This window comes from Centruroides vittatus, unplaced genomic scaffold, assembly GCF_030686945.1.
Source record: "Centruroides vittatus isolate TY-2023 unplaced genomic scaffold, ASM3068694v2 contig_89, whole genome shotgun sequence".
Lineage (NCBI taxonomy): Eukaryota > Metazoa > Arthropoda > Arachnida > Scorpiones > Buthidae > Centruroides > Centruroides vittatus.
Window position 1 is genome coordinate 1,391,600 of NW_027122580.1, and position 21,389 is coordinate 1,412,988.

Sequence of the window (21,389 nt, forward strand, 5' to 3'; positions counted from 1 at the left end):
CTCATAGGAATGAGAGAAAAAAATTTGAGATAGACAGGTTTCGAGATATTTAGGTTCACATGCAGTAAATAGTAATAGGTTTGATTCGTGGTATGGTATTTTATTAATACAATAGTGTGTACAGTACATACCCTTATTAGGTAAAAATGAAACTTTTTTTGACATCCATACATCCATTAACAGAAATAGTTGGTCAATGATTTCTGATGCCTGACTTTTTTGACTAGACAGTTTGTTTGAAGGTAAGCAATAGCTGCGAATGCATCCTGACTAATATCTTCTTGACATTCAAGGAAAGTTCTCAACATTTCAATGGCTTTTTCTGCTTCTTTTGTGGTAATGATTTCAGCTGAATCTAAGATTTTCCAGTTTAGCATTTCTCAAACCATGGGTTGTGATTCAATATTGGGTTGCATTAAAATTTTAATGGGTTGCAAAATACTATCTCCTGCAGAAATACTTGTAATACTTGTGTATGTGAAATAGTGTATATTCGAAGAATTAAGAACAATAGATGCATCTGTTAAGTTAACATCTAACAGTTTTTTTCTTATAATTATTATTATCATTTAGTAATAAAAGTAAGATTATAGAATATATGTATATGAAATTTATTTCTTTACTGTATTTTGAATAATATCAAAATAGAAAATCATTTTATGCAGGGTAGTAGTCATAGTCATTTAAGTTGCAATGGTTTTGAAAATATGTCCTTTTTTATTCAAACTTTCAGTTTATTGTTGTACCTGTACATAATAAATTATAAAAAAATAAGTAATGGATGAATTTTGGCACAAGCGGACCAATAAATTATTATTTTCTTTTTGTTGTATATATGTTATGGACTCGGTGATTAATACGGGCATTATGAATAATAACAAACAAAATCAGGCATTGTAATAAATTTTAGGTGTTTTAACATAATTTATTAAATTGACCAGTCATTATGAATACTACTATCACCTAGTTGGGCAAAGTAATAATATGTTGAGGAGTACATATGCTAGCCAATCAGCACTCTCATCTGAATTGCTCATGCATATTGCATTTAGTACCAAATTTTAAATTTATGTGACCAGTAATTAATCTTGTGTGACATTTTAATTTTACTGGAGGCCAAGGCTATAGTTGATGCTGCTGCAAAATTGGTTGCAAATCTAATAGATGCAACCAGAATCAAATAGGTTTTCGAACAAATTTTTCAAAAAATTGGAACAAAAACAGCTTTAGCCGCTTAGAACAAAACAAGTTTAAGAAATACAAAAATAGATTTAAAATACATATAACACACTCACCTTACTGTGCAGAGAAGGCAGGAGTATAGAGACGGAGCTAATGCAGGTATTTTAACTGTTTATATAGACTGATCCAAATCCCAGGCAACTCAAGGGTGGGAGAGTTGCAAGGGGATAGCAGTGTGGTGAGGTGGGCCTCCCAAATGTACACCAAATTCCATTCCTCACAGCACCTGAGCATTACCACATGGTCCCAAAGTGGGGTGTGGTGGTGCTGTACAACCATCTTGGGTAGTTCAGTGTCACAGGTGCCCCTTGTGACAGAACGTTGGTGCTTTGATATGCAGCTGGATAGCATCCTTGTGGTCACCCCTATATAGTGTGTGTTTGTGTCCCAGACATTGGGTTTTCCAAGGGAATAGAATATACACCTGACTTTTCTAGGATCAAAACTGCATCCCTGTCGTTACGTAAAAACCTCCTCAAAGTAGGATATGAGATGATGGTTAAAAGCAAGGCATTTTGCCTAAAAATATGGCAAATTTGGGCTGTGAGGCAGCCACAAAGCTGCAGAGGGGGACTGACTACTGTCCAGTCCCTTGGGCTACATAAGGTAGTAAGTAGCTGGGAAAAAGAATCTTTTACCTTTTTTTAGGATATGGTTATATTTGGTGGAGCCATATCCTGCTGCTCATACCGTGTAGATGATCCTCAAGAGTTGGTAAAATGTTGTGTGGAAGGCACCAAAAAAGCCCTTCTGATTAAAGGGGCAATGGCTGCGTTAACATACTGTTGCAGCTGAAAGGCTGTGGCAGGGATAATTGGGGGAACACTACCAAATTTGTGGTATACAGAGAATGCCAAACCTCCCTGGGTCTTGGACATCTCCAAGTCTAAAAATGTGATTTTTCCTCCAAACTCATTTTCCCACGTGAAGGTGATAGAGGAGTATACACTCGTCAGGTGACATTCTAATATCAGAAAGGAGTCCTCCATACCGTGCTATGCTAGAAAAATGTTGTCCACGTACCTCAAGTATATCAAGGAGTAAGCAATTGCAAGAAGAAATCTAAAGACCCTGTGTTCAAGATGTCTCATGCCCATGACCAATTCTGCTAATATAGCGGACAGCGATGAGCCCATTGGTACACCCTGTTTTTGCAGTATATCCTCCCATTGAAGTGGAAGTAATTGTGTTCTGTGATGAAGAGTAAGGCTTCCCGAATCTCTGAAACCTGCTGCATTACACATATTTTGGGCCTTCACCCCCTTCATCAGCAGTATTACTACAAAAAGCTAAAAATAACAATAAAATAAGAATTTGTATATAATAATTTCCCGACAATAAAATACTATTTTTAAAAAAAAACTTACAATAAATATGTATTCCAGCAATGAATATAACAACAGGATGAAATTTCTTGTTTTAAGTTTACATACCATTTCACTATATAATTAAAAAATAAATAAATAAAATAAATAAAGCTGGAAACTATTAAAAGTGTACAATATTGTAATAATTTTTAAAAAACTCACATCAACGTTTTGTTCTCAACCATTCAACAACAGTAAGGTAAGATGAGTCTATGAATCATCTATGCATTACACTTTTTTGTAAATGTCATCAAGTATGGTGCTCCAGGATTGGTGGATTATTCATCCTAAATTATTATTTATTTTATTTCTTTCTGTCTTAATGTTTATATGTTCATATAATTGCCTTTTGTAATTATTAGACTCTTTCTTCTTAATTTTTATTGTTTTAGATATAGATATACACACAATAAAAATTAAGAAGAAAGAGTCTAATTTTAGGCTGCAGGGGAAAAAATAAATTTTGAGGTAATCAGGTTTGAGACAGACAGGTTCAACTGTATATCTATATATACATATATACAGGTATCTCTCGTATAACAGGGTAGATTTGTTCCAAAAAAATGCAGTGTTACGCGAATTCATGCTATACAAAACAAAGGACTAATGCAAAACATGGAATTTGGTTCCAGAAGTTAGCAAAAGTATACTATTCCTTTTTGTTACTAAGAGACATGTTTGTTAAAGCAATCAATAATTAATTAACTATCACAATTAAAAGTACTGTATTAATTTTAGTTAAACTAGGGCATTTTCTTTTTACAAACTTTCGTCTTCTGAAATTTTTTGTTGATCTTGATCAGCAACATTTTCATGTTTTTTAATAATTTTCTTAAAATCTGATATTTTCATTTGCTTTCTTTTTCCTAAAAGATCTTCATAAATTTCCTTACATGGAGCCATGCATTTCTGAAGTTCTCTTAAACTTTATACTTCTTTCAGTGGAAGGATCTGTATTTAAAAAGTACATAACAACCCTACATCTCAAGATTCATAACACTTTCATACAAACAAACCAAATATTCATTAGACAAGAAATTTTTCAAGGAGATTCCTTGAGTTCTCTCAGTTTCTGCTTAGTCATGAAACCATTATTTAACGTGTTAAACAACACATGTGGTTACAATATCAGACATGAAAAAACAACACAGCTTACATTGTCACATCTTATGTACATGGACGACATAAAACTTTATGCATCCACACAAAAACAACTTCATCAACTCCTACAGATCACACATTCATACTCCAAGGACATACAAATGGAATTTGGCCTAGATAAATGCAAAACACTTCACATAGAAAAAGGAGTCCCTCAAGAAAGGAGCTTTTGCACTTGGAAATGGAGATGTTATAGAATCCATGGAAGAGGGCAAGTTCTATTTAAGATTCTAACAGGCCAAACTAGCAGAACATACACAAATAAAGCAAAGATTAATTAAAGAATACCAAAGTAGGTTAAACACTATTCTCAGAACAGAGTTAAATGCAAAACTCACAGTTAAAGCAATAAACACATATGTCATCCCAGTACTCACATATTCTTTTGGAGTTATACATTGGACTCACACAGATCTTGAACAACTCCAAAGGAAAACAAGAACAACACTTACTAAGCATAAACAGCGTCATCCTAAATTCACCACAGAAAGATTAACCCTTCCATGTAAAGATGGTGGACGTGGCCTGATTGACATAGTTAACCTTCACTACAAACAAATACGGTCACTGCGAGAGTTTTTCTACAAAAAACAAGAAACATCACAGTTACATAAAGCAGTAACTCTAGCAGACTCAAATAACACACCATTAAATTTACACTCTCAACATATGGACACGACACAATATATAAAAAGCATAGACACTGTTAAGCAATTGTGGGCTTGAAAGGCACGCCATGGAAGGTATCTTTACGACCTGGCCTAGGATTTTTTTGACAAAACTGCATCAATCAGCTGGTTAGCTTGGGGATGCCTCTTTGGGGAGACAGAAGGATTCATGATTGCCATACAGGATCAGGTCATAAGTACTAAAAATTACAGAAAACACATACTCAAAGATACAACACTCACAAATGACACATGCAGAAAATGTCACATCATGCCAGAAACTATATAAAACATCACTTCTGGTTGCAAGCTCTTGGCACAGACAGATTATTTACATAGACATAATCAAGTAGCAAATATAATACATCAAGAGCTTGATTATGTCTATGTAAATAATCTGTCTGTGCCAAGAGCTTGCAACTGGAAGTGGTGTTATATAGTTTCTGGCATGATATGACATTAAAAATAAGAAACACAAATTAGTAGACATCCATGAACCATACTACAAATATATTCCACAGACAGTATTGGAAAACAACACACACAAAATGTACTACAACAGAGCCATAATCACAGATAAAACAATTTACCACAACAGACCAGACATCGCATTCATTGACAAACACAATAAAATCACATATATTATAGACATATCCATTCCAAACACTCACAATATACAAAACACATGCACTGAAAAAATCAGCAAGTATACAGAACTTGCTTAGGAAATAAGGTATATGTGGAGGATGGATAGGGTGCTTATTGTACAGTACCTGTCATTCTCTCCTCTACAGGTGTGATATCCACACACACTACACAAAAGCCTGGGCACATTACAATTGAATAGAAACACATATATCACACTACAGAAGGCCACTATATTGAATATATGTCATATTGTTAGGAAATTCCTGAATACAGACACACACACTGACACACTTATTTAATTTTCATCTTGTTTTGGTTACTATGCCTTGACTCTGGTCCAGCATAGCATACAGCCATCAGTGTCAACCGAGTATAACTCACTAAACCCAACATAATAATATTAATATTGATGTCATTTTGAGGTCTCTTTAAATCCCTGATGCACCTGACAAATGCTGAGTTTGTCCATGCATTAAAAAGTGAATATGAAAAAATAAGAAACCACAAGAGAGTATCTACTAGTTTTACATAATGATCAATGAAAAAAATGATGATAGAATGTATTTAAGATAAGAACATTAAAAATTATTTAATTAGTTCGTTATCCAATTTTTTAAAATTTTGTTAATTCTTCCATAAATAAGTGAATTTTAGCTTTGTAAATATGAAAAATGAGTGCAAATACCAAATGCTTGTTTGCCTGAAAATAATGATAACTATAACTGAAACTCTAGTTACAATAAGTAATTATATTTCAATTTATATGCTAATCACAGTAATTCTATCATGTATTAATATTCCAGTAGATAAATTACACAAAATTAATTTAAAGATTAATTACTTAAAATTTTGCTATTTATAATATTTTTGTTATTTTTATTTTGAAATATCCGAATCCAAATTTAATACTTCTTTGTTAATGAACAGAGTGTGGTGGTATGCAGTTAAGTGATGTTGATGATGAAGATGATGCACAGATTGAAATTTCTTCTACTTTACGACATCACAATTCGTCATCATCAGATATTACTAGTCCTGCTTCATCTGTTGTTAGCAATACTGCAACTTCTGATAGCATGACTGGAACAATGACAGTGACATCAATGGCTGGTATGATATTAATAATTTTTAACTCTCTAGAAACATTCTGTTAAAACTACTGCAATGTAATATTTTATTTATATAGTAAAACTACTATATCATTATTTTATTTAATATATTTGAAATATTTCATAATTTGTTATTATTCAATGTATTAGTCTTTCAACAACAGCAAAATAACTAAAATTAAATTTTAAGTGATACATTCATATTAAAATAGCAACGAATTGAACCTTAAAAGAAATTCCAGGATAATTAATTGCAACCTCTAATGCTTTCGATCTACTTAGGAGATCTTCCTCAGGATTCTTTAAATTGGAATGTGGAAATTGAAATGTTTTTAAAAATCATTTAAAAACGTATAAATGAGAATTTTTCAACTAATTTTCTTAAAAATTTAAAATAATATTTTAAATCAAATTAAAATTTCTCCAAAATAATTTTTTTAATTCGACTGCTCCCTTAGGTTTAATGATTGCCATGCATAAGATACTTGTCCTTCCTCTTTGAAATTAATGCAACGGCCACTCTTTACAGATTTAAATATTTCGAGAGCTTCCAGTGTCGTTATTTGGTCGTCATGTTTAGATCGTCTTATGATGGAATCTTGGTCTAGATGGACTTGAATGTTGTTGTCTGAGGCATACCTGGCTAGGGTGGTGTATTTTCTTTTACTGATAGCATACTTGTGTTCAGTCAGCCTTACTTTTGTGAGATAAGCAGAGGGTCAATGATTAATCCTTCCTGACCACTTACTCTGCACGGGTTGGCAAAACCCAATCTCTTTGTCGTTGGATGGCTAGGAGGGTAAAAAGTGAGTGGGGAGGAGCGTCAGTAAGTCGACAGGAGTCTTCGATTGACAGGAGACAGGTTAACAAAACAAAACATTTATTGAATAACTAGAATAAAATACAAAGGCGGTTACAAACTATTCTATGATTAACTATGAGATTAAATGTGGTTAACATACGCTTGAATACGCAACTATATGCAAGTTTACAGATTCTATCTAAGATGGCTATGCATTAAGCCTATTGCCATTGCTGGAGAGAGTTTACAAAGGTCCTAACAAAATACCTCTTGGTGTGAGATTGGACAATATAGTCACCGAAGATTTGGCTGGAGTGGGACGGTCACCGATGATGTGGAAGAGTTGCTGAAGGTCTTCTCTGACGGGATTCCATTCCTGGGCATGGAGATGGACACAAGTATAGAAACAGTTTCCTATGTGAGCGTGCTAAGTTTCCAGTGGTGCGAGCTTTTATACTGTTAGTGTTAGAAGTGGTCGATTGTTGACGATGACTTGCAAATTCCTGACAGCTAAGTGTTAACTTTTCCACTTAACTGTTGATAATTAATGGAGACCTCTGCTCCGATTCTCCACGAGGAGTTTTTTCTATCAGTGATTGTTTCATTTTTTAGTTCAAAAATATTGTAAAGTTTCCTTTCATTTACAAAAATTTTTCTGCTAAAATCCAGTCTCACACTATCCTTTGCTTTCTTTAAAATTATACTTGGAGTATAATTTTAATCTTTGGAGTTCTCTCTCTCTCTCTCTCTCTCTCTCTCAAAATTTTGGGGTCTAACGCTTCTCCCACACCGGGTTGTATAAACAAAAAAATTAACTACCTTCTAAAACCGATAACCGGCGTGAAATATTTTCCAAAATGGCAAACGTTTTCGCTGCCCCTCCTGGGCTTTTCCTCAGGCCAATTCTTTTTTCTGGAACTGGATTCGATAATCGAACAGCACAAATAAATGGAATGTGTTCCGTATTTAAACGAACGAGTACGTGTGGCAACCGCATGCCGTTCTAAACATTTAAATTTCTTTTATTTCGTTGGGAAAACGATGCGCGCATCTTATGATAATTACGTGTGACGTTTACCAATTTACGATTTTTCTTTCAATAAAAATTGCCAAGCAGTGGAGAGATTCATTTCTTCTTTGAAATTGATGCATGTTGTTTTGCGATCGGCCTTATAAATTTCTATCTCTTCCAAAGTTCTCAGATGTTCTTGATGTTGGGTGGTGCGAATCACTTTTGCCTCTTTAAAAATCGGTGTTATATCCGGGTTTGCTGCATACGTGGACAATGCCGTTGTGTATTTATGGTGGGTAATGTCGGATTTGTGCTCCTTTATTCTAGTGCATAGTGGGCGTTTAGTGGACCCTATGTACAGTAATTGTTTCTGCCATCTGTCGTCCTGTAAAGGGATAATATATACTCCCGGAAGTCTATACGGGTTATGCGCGTCTTTTCCATTTCTCAATAGGCTGTATATGGAAGGGTTTCTCCGATAAGCGATTTTAATTCCCTTTTTCTTCGCAATTGCGTTGTATATTGTTTTAAGGTGCGGGTTGTATGTCACTGGGGTCCTTTCTGTGTTTTCTTCTCTGGTATCTTTTATCACTACGCTTTCTTGGTTCGTTTTACTGCTTATATGGAGGTGCCGGTTATATAACTTTTTTACGATGTTACTGTAACCGTGTTCTCTTGCTATTTTATTGATAAACGCTAATTCCTTTTGTAGAGCCTTGTTTGTGGAAGAGTGCGTGTAGGCTCTTTCTACTAAAGCCCTAAATGCAGCTATTTTATAGGAGGAGGGGTCACAGGAGTTGAAGGGGATGTACGATGGTATAGTCGTGGGTTTTCTATAGACCCCAGTTTGTACTATCCTTTTTTCAATCCTTATTTCGATATCCAAGAAGTGAATTATTTCAGGACTGTGCTGCTCCATTTCCAGTTGTAGGCCATAGGGGTTGTCGTTCATGGTCGTTTTAAACTGTTTTAGGTCCGGCATCGATTTCCAGAGGATAATGATGTCATTTATGTACCTTCCATATAAAATTATGTTTGAGAGAAACGGTGACAGTGTTTTGGCTTCCAATGCTCTAATTACCATTTCACATAGGTCCCCGGATAGCGGACTTCCCATGGGTACGCCCCTCTCCTGTGCATAAGCCTTTCCTTTGAATTGAAATACTGAACTATAACATGCCAAATGAGCCAACTCTAATACTTGATGGTGTAGACTGTCATCATTTACTTTCTCCATGAGGAAATCTCTCAGTGCACAAAAACAAGGTTCTGATTTTAATTGAGGGGTATAACGATCTAAAATCCCATACTGTGGCATACCCGGGTGTGTCTATGCCTTTAAGCTTCTGTATCAACTCTTTCGGACTTGAGATATTGAACTGATAGTCATTCAAATGTGTGGATAACATATTATGCACTGATTTCTCCAGTTTGATAGTAGGAGCTCTTCCTTTGTCCACGATAGGTCTTAGCTCATGGCCTTGCTTATGCATTTTAGCAAAAGCGAAAAGTTTAGGTACGTCCGGAGCGTCTGTAATAATGTTTCTCATATTCAGCTTCTTTGTGAGTTTGGTGTTGGCGAACCGCTTAACTCTCTCTTGCATTTTATCCACCCAGTTTGTTTCCATCTCTGTGCATTGCGTTGCGGAGAGGTATTCATTTAATTCTCTCTCATACGTATCGCGCTTCATTAAGACCATTATTCTGGCTTTATCTGCCCTTGTTACGACTGTATTGTTAGATTTTATCCATTTGGAGGCTTGGCTTAATTTATGTTTAAGCTGCAAGATATCCTTTGACTGTTTAGCTCTATTAATTCTTAAAGCAGATAGCCATCTGTAATATTCTTTTTGGTTGTGAGAAAGACCTCTTAAAAGGTTTTCTAAGTCTGGGATACAAGATTTAACCGTTTCCTTGGGGGAAGGAGGTGGTACAAATGCTGGGCCAAGTTGCCATCTGTCGTCCTGTAAAGGGATACTATATACTCCCGGAAGTCTATACGGGTTATGCGCGTCTTTTCCATTTCTCAATAGGCTGTATATGGAAGGGTTTCTCCGATAAGCGGATAAATATTGGTACGGATAACTCTGTTTATTGAGATCTAAAAAGCGTGCCCTTGAATTGCTGGCTTGGTCTAATTTTATGGATAGTCCATATGGGTTGTTATTCATATGTTCTATGAAACTTTCTATATTTGGTTTTTCTTTTCCATACCAATATTTATCATAAACTATCTCACCTTCCACTGTTTATACCAGCAAACTCATACGACCCATATATCTACAAAATAGCTGCCTTTTGTGCCTTAACCAAACACGCTTTTACCCACTGCACGAACTACGAGGACATGTTAAAAGCGACATGTTATGAGCTTAAACATCTTGAGGACATAGCTAAAAGGCATGGTCACAAAAAGCACCTTATTCGTAAATTAGCAAATGCCTATTCCAAGAGGGGTACTCCTACACCCAATAACGTTGTATCATTAAGTGGGAACGCTCACAACATGCACCGCATAGTTCTAGATTATAACTACAACACGAAAAGCTTATATAAAGAGATTGCCCATCACAGAGGTGATAGATTAGCATATAGGCATGTTCCCACTATTTATAACATCCTTAGAAATGAAAAGGACAATGCCAACATGCTTAGGATTCCTGGCATTTATAAGATTATGCTGAGAGACAATAGATTCCAGCATGATCTTGAGTACATCAGCGCCATCACACGATCTCTCAAAGTAAGGCTGGCTGAACACAAGTATGATATCAGCAAAGGAAAATACAACACCACCCTAGCCAGGTATGCCTCAGACAACAACATTCAAGTCCATCTAGACCAAGATTCCATCATAAGACGATCTAAACATGACGACCAAATAACGACACTGGCAGCTCTCGAAATATTTAAATCTGTAAAGAGTGGCCATTGCATTAATTTCAAAGAGGAAGGACAAGTATCTTATGCATGGCAATCATTAAACCTAAGGGAGCAGTCGAATTAAAAATTATTTTGGAGAAATTTTAATTTGATTTAAAATATTATTTTAAACTTTTAAGAGAATTAGTTGATTTATACATTTATTATGATTTATCATTTATACGTTTTTAAATGATTTTTAAAAACGTTCCAATTTCCGCATTCCAATTTGAAGATCTAAGTAGATCAAAAGCATTAGAGGAGGTTGCAATTGATTATCGAATTTGCAATTAATTATCCTGGAATTTCTTTTAAGGTTCAATTTGTTGCTATTTTGCATAATATATTCCAGGCTTGAAGAGTTTGAACATTCATATTAAGATTAATATTAAGGCTTAGCATACACTCATAAAAATAAAAGAATTAAGAAATTGATATAGATTTTAAAAAATTCTGATCCTAGCTTCAGATCCATTTGAAAATTCATTGAATTATTAATTATATGTTTGAAAACAAACTTTTGATTTAAACTGTAATATAATGCATTCTATAATGGTTTAAATCAATACTAAAGTGTACATTTTGGTCTACGGAAGACAACAATACTGAAACACACAATAGTTTAAAAGCTGAGTGAAAAATCCAGCAGCTAAATGACTTTTGGAAAAGTGATACTCTCACCAGATATTTTCTCAAGCATGTCTCTTTGCATGCAATGAAAAATATTGATGCAAGAAAGTATGAGGAAACTGTACAACTGATCAAACAACCCAACATGAAAGCACAGTTAATGTTTGTTATTGAAAGTGCAACATTTTTCACTGTTATATAAAGTATTTCTAGCTAGAAAAACCTATTGTCCAGCACTTTTATGACAAAGAAAAATGAGTTTATGCAAGTAAATGTCACTTAACAGTAAAATTTAGCAGTCTGAGATTGCTGGAAATTTTTCAGAAAATACAAAAAGTGTTTCCTCTGAAAGATATTTGTTTTATTTTAGACATCGTTAAAGCCTATAATTCAGTTATTATTTCTAACTTACAGAGAAAACCGACCACATATCAGGCAGACAAAAAACTTATTAATATGATAGGTTTATTGTTTACCATTATAATATAGTCTTCCAACAAAGAACTACCTAATGGTTGTCCTTTGAGACCAATTGTGGTCTACTGCAGGGAGACTCTTGGCTGCCTCATATGTTTAACTTTTACATATTTGACTTTAATAATTGTTTGGAGGAAGATGATTTCCTAATTGGACAAACAGGTTGTTCATTCAGTGTCATACATGGACAACATTGCATTGATTGCACTGATAGCAGTTGTGTTACAAAGGAAGATATGGGTCTTCTGTGAAGAATTAGAACTAAAAATTAATTCTAATAAATTGTATGTGATGGTGTTCTGGTGTTCTATAATGGGGTCTACTACCAAAGAAACATATATTGTTTACATATGTTTTAAGAAAGAGGAATTAAAAATGGGTCAAGGAATTATCTCATAGGCTATAACATGGTAGGATATAACATGACTTGTAAGAAAATTGCATTCTTAGGAGGCATGTTATATCCTACTTTTTTATTTCATAGACAATATAAACAAATGGGTGCAAAAATCTAATATATTGATCATGAATACACTTAGGTTATTTAGATAATTAAAGTTGAGAAATCCTATTAATTAATTTCAGATATTTAATTCTGTTATCATGAATTTGTGGATTATGCTTTATCAGTCTTTATCAGTTTGGTGTTTGGTTGAATGCCAAAATTTAGAAGCCTTAGAATTTTCCTAATGTTTTTGGTCATTTTAACTCGTTGTTGTCATTGTTGTGACATAGGTCAGTCAGGCATTAAAAATTCACCAAAAATCAAATTATCATTATATTCATATGAAAAAAATCACATACATTTACTAATATCTTTAGTTTTGATTACCATATTTCTCAATACATTTTATTAGAAAATTTAAAAGAAAAAAAATAATAATATCAAAACTGACATCTAAATGTGAAAATTTGTAACATTTTGTCAAAATTAACATTTACCTGTTACCTAGTTTGTTTTGCACTAAGCCAGAACTAGGTGGAATATTATTTTGTAGGATTCTATGTAACATTTATGCATGTACGACTTTGTTTCAAAATTATCACACATTATATCAAACATTTCTTTGGGATCAAAATTTTTTTCTACGATTAACTAATATAATCAACTAATATACTTTATTCACTTGATTTCGAACAAAAATATAAAGTTTTCTAATTAATATATGATCACCAGTAGTAATACATGTAACATTTGCTGATATTTTAGATTAAAATAATATATATTTGTTTTATTTTAACATTTTGACATTTTATATAAAATGTCAAAACTGAAGGTCACAACTTAAATATTTATAACACGTTGACTTATTATAGCATGAATGAACTTATTATAGTAATATTATTGCATGAATATGCTAAAAATGAAATAAAAAATTGTCAGAAAAAAATAAATTTAAAAAAAAAAACATTAATTAAACTTTTTTAAGTCAACAAAACACCACCTAGGCAAAAATATGTGAAACAGACAATAGACAAAAGGTTGCCGTCAAGTGCTGACATCTGTTGTTGATAAATTTTATAAAAATCGATTTTTAACCGGGTGCCTACAAATCGGTACCCTGGTTGGCATTGTTGATAGGAAAATTACCTCAGATCGGTACCCCGGTCAACAAAGAGTTAAATGACCATCCTCAGGATAGAAAAACAGATTACAATTTAAAAATGAGAATAAAAGCTGTCCTCTGTCCTTAAGTTGCATTTCAAATGTTAATCAGGTTAGAAAATCAAACATTTTACTGTGTGTTGGACTTCTATATAGATTAAAAATAAATAAATATATATACCAACTAAAATCAAAAACCAACAAAGATGATTTATTTGAACACTGAAAATTTACATGTATGTATTGAATTTAAATATAAATATATAAAAATAAAAAATGATGAAAATAAAATAACCTTAACCAATAACATACCTAACTCGTAAACTTATAAATGATAATATATACACTATTGTTTGCTTCTGTACTTTATTGTGTTAGTTCAAATCTACTAACACCTTTCGTGCAACAGATATCATGTCAGTCTTTACAGTTTATGGCTTACCCTGTCGACGATGCCTTGTATATGCATTCTGGGTGTTTACAAAATACCAATCAAGGACGCAAGACCTGTACTACATCAGTGCTACTAGACAGTTCTTAACATTAAGGATTAAGGAACACAAAGACAGCATCCGGAAGAATAGCCCTACTACTGCATTAGCAGCTTATGTGATGTCCGATCTGGAGTCCATCTCAATAGACTGGGATTGGGCAAGAATATCTAAAAAGTACAGAATAAAAGCATAATAAGATATACAGAAGCTTGGCAAATATACAAGGCATCCTTAACAGGGCAAGCAATAAACTGTAAAGACTGTGATATGATAATGTGCATGGAAAGTGTTAGTAGATTTGAACTAAGACGATAAAGCACAGAGGTAGACAATAGTGTACATATTATTATTTTTAAGTATTAATTACAGCAATCATTTGGTTAAGATTACTCAACCAAATGATCGCTGTAATTAATTGAGCTGTAAATGTGCTATTATTAGTTATTAGATATTAAGTAATTTGGTGTTAGAGGTAGACATTAGGCATCATCCCTTATCTAAATTAATAATTACAATTTTTAATAATTTATTAAATAATTTAGAACCGTCTGGAAGAAAAGAACTAGCCCGGTGCAGGACTTGAACTTGCAACCTGTGATGTGCATGCCAGTTTTAATTTTTAATAAATTATTAAATGTTTACAGTCTGATTAACTATGGTGATTGTTTGAGTATCAATGTATTGGGTTTTGGAAAGTTTATTACATCAGTTAAGGTTATTTTATTTTTGTTTTTATATATATATATATTTAAATCTGACTCATACGTATAAATTTTTGGTGTTCAAATACATCATTATTGTCGATTTTTGGTTTTGGTTGGTATATGTATATTTTTAAATCTACGTAGAAGTCCTATGCATGCAGTTAAATGTTTGATTTTCTAAACCGTTAATATTCAAAATACAACTTGTAACAGAGGATAGCTTTTGTTCTTATTTTTAAATTGTAATCTGTATTCTATCCTAAGGAAGGTTGTTTAAAATGACTGAAAACATTAGGAAAATTAAAATCTTACTGCATTTTTAAAGGTATGAGTGGCAGTACTATAATTTATGATGAATTCAGTTTTGCTGAATAGACTAATGTAGTCTTATTTTCCTACTCTGTGTTAGAAATTGAATGAGAAAATATCTTAACAATATTGTTCCTAAACTTACAAATGTTACTTAAGTTAATGTTCTAATTTCTATATTATTTACAGTTCTAATCTTTATGTCTGGTTTTTTTTTTTTTTTTGGTATAACTATTCTAATTTCCGGATAACAGAAGAGATTACTTCCTATTATAACTGAATAAATGAACAGAATTGATTTTTATAAAATGAATTGTACATGACTAATGAAGTCATGTACTGTGCAATTAATTTAGAAAATGTATAAGAAATTGTTGTAATAATACTGTTATAACTTTATCACTGAAGTATAAGTTTTATTGTTAATCAGATAAAATCAAAAATATGTAAAATTAAAATGCAAATATATTCACATTAATAAATTTTATGCAGTCAACTGTTCCATTTATTAAAGGATGATTTGCTGCAGCATATTAATATTGTGAAGGCTTTTTATAAACAGTTTCAATTACATTTGAACTTAAATGTAATTGAACTGAAGATGTGTAGTTCTTATTTTAGATATATATATATATGTGGTACGATCCAAAAGTTCGGGGAATGCAGTAATCTACGACAACAAAAGCATGTATTTGAAGTTACAGCGTATGAAATGGATTCTAGCAAACCACCTCTACGTGTTCAGGTTAATTTCACCCATGTTATGTGATTAAACTGCGAGTGCTGCTGTTTTTTTCTGGAGATAGTTACCTTTGTCCTGCGACGTAATCAAAGTGGAGTTTCAAGAACAACCTCCAACATTTCGACTTCACCATGACCTTTCACCGTAGAATCACCGTACACCTTTCTTAGCAATTTTAAAATCTTTGTAGGTGTTTTACCTAAATGCTGAGAAAATTTAATGTTGGAGGTTGTTCTTGAAACTCCACTTTGATTACGTCGCAGGACAAAGGTAACTATCTCCGGAAAAAAACAGCAGCACTCGCGGTTTAATCACATAACATGGGTGAAATTAACCTGAACACGTAGAGGTGGTTTGGTAGAATCCATTTCATACGCTGTAACTTCAAATACATGCTTTTGTTGTCGTAGATTACTGCATTCCCCGAACTTTTGGATCGTACCATGTATATATATTTTGTACACATATTTGTACACCAATTATCATACTTTGCACACACACACACACACACACACACACACACACACACACACACACACACACACACACACACACACACACATATATATATATATATATATATATATTATAAAAAAATATTTAATTTATATATATATATATTTATAAAATTAAATATTTTTGTTTATTAATGATACAAAAAAAATCAGCGCAGGTTCAAGATAATTACAGAAAAATTCAAAATTAAAATAAATAAAATATTTCAAACAATTACTGGCTATAATTATGCTATTATTAATAATTAATTGACATTTAATTATTAATAGTAGCATTATTATAGCTCTTTGTAATCTGAAATTGTTTGACATTAATCTAAAAATCAGGCTCTTGGATGCTTACATTTAAATAAAATATAGTTTTATTTTATTTAAATATAAGCATAAATTAATATTTTATGCTTATATTTAAATAAACAATATTTAAATATATTATTAGATGTGATTATAACTAATGATAATTTACATTATTTACAGCTGATGATTCAATCATGGCATCAAAACCAATCAATGCTTCCCTCATTCCTGAAGTTTTAAGTACTGTTTCATCTGTAGTTTCAACTACCTCAATGTCTTCAGCATTGTCACTGTCAACTGTCTCAACAACAGATTCAATGCCACATAATTTACCAAAGATGCAGTCCTCTATGACAACATCCTCTTTAGCATCTGCTAATTCATTATTACACAATACTTCATCGGGAAGTCAATCTTCATCTGCTCATGCATCACTTTCGTCACAGGTAGAAGTGATTTTTATTGCATTGAATTTCTTCTTTTTTTTTATTATCTTGATTTCTTGAATTTAACTTGTAGTTAAAGTGGATCAAGGAAAAATTAGAAAGTTTTCATGCATGAAATGGATCAAATTTGTGGGGAAAAAAATGCCAATCTAAATGGTTATTTCATTGATAATGAATATGTACGATTAAAATAAATAATTTTTACTATTATTTAATAAAAATAGTCAGTTCATTGTATTTCTTTATAAACTAATTTTATGAAAATAGAGATCTTACTTATTAGTCAACCCTTGTATTAAATACTGGGTAACAGTTAATGTTTAGACAAACAAAAATCTTTATTTAAAGAGAATGGTAATAGATACAAAGGTAAAACTGCTCTAGTGTTTTCTTGAAATAAAAGGAAATCAACTGATGAGGTTTTCAAAGTGACTGCCTCTGGATTCAATGACATGATGAAGACACATGGAATAGTTATCAATGACCTTTGGTAAAATATCACTATGGAGGCTATTAAAAGCATTAATAATGGTTGTTTTGAGGTCATCAGTTGATTTTGGGGCTTTGTGATAGATGTTGTCTTTAATATAGTCCAAAGAAGAAAATCAAGAGGATTCAAGTCTAGGAAGTATGGAGGCTGGGGAATGCTGTCAGGTTTCGTCTACTTCTTCAGTTGGAACATCAAACTTAAAAAAGAACACTTGAAAAACATATTAAATGTAATGGAAATAATTTAAATGAAAAAGAATGTTCTAAACAACTAGAGATTTCATACTAATTTGTTCTGAATGTCAAAAAGATTGTATCAAAAATAGCCCGTGCTATGTTGAAACGGATAATCGTTAACCATACCTAATTCTTGAATCTTTGGAAAAAATTCTTGGCAAGAGCCTTGTATTAAGCTGTGCTCGATACAAAATAGACCAAAAATTATTTTCCCACATAGGGCAGCCCAAATTGTGACTATTTGAAGGTGAAGAGGTTCTGTTATGGAGAAGGTTTCTCTGAGCCTGAAGAGTGGAAATTTTGCCTGTTGATATAGCCTTCCAGTCAGAAATGGACTCCCCCTCACTGAATGAGATAAAGTTGGGAATGATCTAGCCATTATCATATTGGACAATGAATGTGTTGTGTGTAGTTGAGTCTTTGAGGCTTTGTAGACAATTCAAAATTAAAATAAATAAAATTTGCCAAATAATTACTGGATTATATCAGGCTATAATGCTGCTACTATTAATAATTAGACAATTCCGTATAAAATATTTTTCATGATTTGTCTTTTAGTCTCTCTGCTCACTTTGAGCTGGCTGGCTAATTGATGACAGGATATTGATGGAGTCTTGTTGATTACAGCTTGGGTGCTCTTGATATTTTCTTCTACCTTAAGTTTTAGGCCAACATTTTCCTTATAGGCATCAAGGACAGTACTAGTTTCTTCAAATTTCTGTATTAAATTCATGACTGTACCCCAAGATGGTTTTTGGCAGTTCTTGAATGTTGTGGACCATTTGTGGAGCAATTTTGTGACACTTTCACCTAATTTATAATAAATTTTTAAGAGAAAAATCTTGTCTTCACTGGAATATTGTTGTTTGCATACCATACCTAAAATAATGCCAAACTCTTTCAATTGTTTACTGTTTTTATCACTATCTCACTGGTAGAATACCAGTGTCTCCACAACTTTTCGTGTACAGTTCATTTCATTTGTGTCTAAGCATTAATTGTTACCTGGTGTATATTTCTAAAGTTAATATTGTTTGTTCTGTTCTTTTTGTGTTTATTTAGTATTGATTAAGATTTAAAAAATTCATGAATATCTTGTAAGATGTAACATAGTATCTTTCTGATAATTTAGTTACCAGAAATTTATATCATATCTTGTATTTATTAAACATATTGTTATATATATGACAAAGCAGAAGAACCTAATAACAAGGGTATATCTGATGACATCACTAATGAATATTTCTGATTTTCATATAGCTAAACAGGAAGTATTTTCAATGATATATTATTAGTTTTATTTTTGGAGTTTTCTCACTTTCATGCATTTTCAATGTCTGAGAAAAAGAAAATCAAGTTTATTTTAAATCAAGTCGATGAAGTACTTTATTTCTTAGAATATATTTAGAGAGCTATAGAGCCTATAGATCTATAGTCTTTATAGAGGCTATAGAAAAAAAAGAAAGATGACAGAAAATAAACTATCATAAAACATAATGGCAAACTGTAAAACTCATGTCTGGAAACAAATTTATCTGAAATTAATGCTGTTAATAATAATAGAAATGTCAAATAAATTCTGAAGGAAGGAACTATAAGGGTGGATTTCAGAAAACCAGATCCTGATAAGGTCTATTGCTGGTTAGACCTAGATTTTTGAAAAAAATTCATTTTGTGGACAGTTATTCTAGACTTTGTTTAGACTTGGTATCAGAAACTAGTATTCAGCACTAAATTTTAGATCTGCAAAGTAGCTGGTCTGCAGAGAGTTTAAAGTAAAGCCATATGCAGTTGGACAATCAGTTACGAATATTCATCACATTTTTGATGACAGTGATACATTTTTTCATTGTTAGTGTCAGGAGATTGTATAAACTAGATACAAAAATGGAAAGAAGCAACAAAGACAAATTGTTCCACTTTTACAAGATGAAAATATTCTGAGATCAAAGTTTTTTGCTGCCTCTCTTTTTGTTTATGTTTTCATTTTTTTCCAGTATTTTAATGAAAAACGTCATTTTAGTTTTTCATTTTTCTGGATAAAAACCATGAAAAGTATTGTATAGCCAATGACTGCTACAAAGCCTTGTGCTCATAGTGGTAGCTATGGCCTCCAATTTGTTCTTATCAGTTTTTTTTTTCATAAGTAATGTTCAAGTGCAGATAATTTTAAATAGTTTTTAAAAAGATAAATCTTAATTTTCTGAAATGTTAATATTTAATTAAATGAATGTAGTAACATCAAAGTTGAATGATTTCTGACTACTATTCAGTTGATCAAAATTTGAGCTGACCATCTAGGAAACTGCACATTGTTAGCAAAATTGATTTCTCCTGTTTTGGAAAAGTTACATGTTGTCTTACAGAAACTTATTCCACTAACTTATTCCACTATTTTTTAGTGTTGCGAACAAATAGATTTGATTGATCTATCAGTTCATAGCTAGAACAAAAAGCAATTGTTCTTGTAACAATGTGATCTATGTGACATTCATCTAGACCTACTTAAAACTGACTTTGAAATACCTTTTTAGTATTGGTTTAGCTGAACTGGTATAACTAAAGTTTACAGCTACAAATCTTTAGACCAAAATCAAAGTTTAGACTTTGATGTAAAAAAGATAATGATGAATTATAATTCTTAAGATGTTTTCCTAAGCTGTTCTATAAATAAATATTCTCCACTTCTAATACACCGGAATGATATACTCAACATTTTCTGATTAATAGGTTGGAGAAAACGTTGACTGTTCTATAAATGGTTTCAGTCCCAATGTTAGAAAGTCTTATCAGTTTTTTTGGCATTCTTTAATACCTTAGGTGTTTCAAATAATAGAGATTCTAATAGATGGAGTTGGAAATAATGATTGAGTTGACTATCTAATGATTGATTCAAATTATAAAGGATAAACACCGAAGCAAAATTAAAATAAATAACTGAAGTGCCTTTGACCGGTGTGCTTCTTCTCTCAGTAAATCGCAAACGTTTTTGAACCTCGTCCGGTTCTTCCTCAGGCGTAATGGAATTCTGTGTTCTAAAAATTTAAATATCTCGTCGAAGTTGACCGTTGATTTAGAAAAAACTGCATTCTGGAACGCTGTCACATGTAGCTGATGTTGTCATATTATCAACTTATCATTGGCTTGGGGAGCCTTTCTTAACAAATCCCTGAAATAGCATACTCTCAACACGCAAGTCTAATAAGATAACATCGGCTACACGCGACAGCGTTCCAGAATGCAGTTTTTTCTAAATCAACGGTCAACTTTGACGAGATATTTAAATTTTTAGAACACAGAATTCCATTACGCCTGAGGAAGAACCGGACGAGGTTCGAAAATGTTTGCGATTTACTGAGAGAAGAAGCAACACCGGTCAAAGGCACTTCAGTTGTTTATTTTGATTCAAATTAAGACAAACTCAACCTTTTAAAGCAGCATGTAAACTAATAATAAACATTTTCAGGTCTTTTTTAGAAACCTCCTTCAGGTTTACACATTCGAAATCAAAT

General features: G+C 32.5%; 1 protein-coding gene across 1 annotated transcript in view; it reads left to right on the forward strand.

The window, feature by feature from the left end:
• LOC136983831 (uncharacterized) overlaps window positions 1–21,389 on the forward strand; it is a 79,858-nt gene that overhangs the window by 37,515 nt on the left and 20,954 nt on the right. The window contains exons 7-8 of the mRNA XM_067280700.1: window positions 6,014–6,196; window positions 16,886–17,151. Coding sequence (XP_067136801.1) covers window positions 6,014–6,196; window positions 16,886–17,151 — 449 coding nt within the window. The remainder of the gene's footprint in view (window positions 1–6,013; window positions 6,197–16,885; window positions 17,152–21,389) is intronic.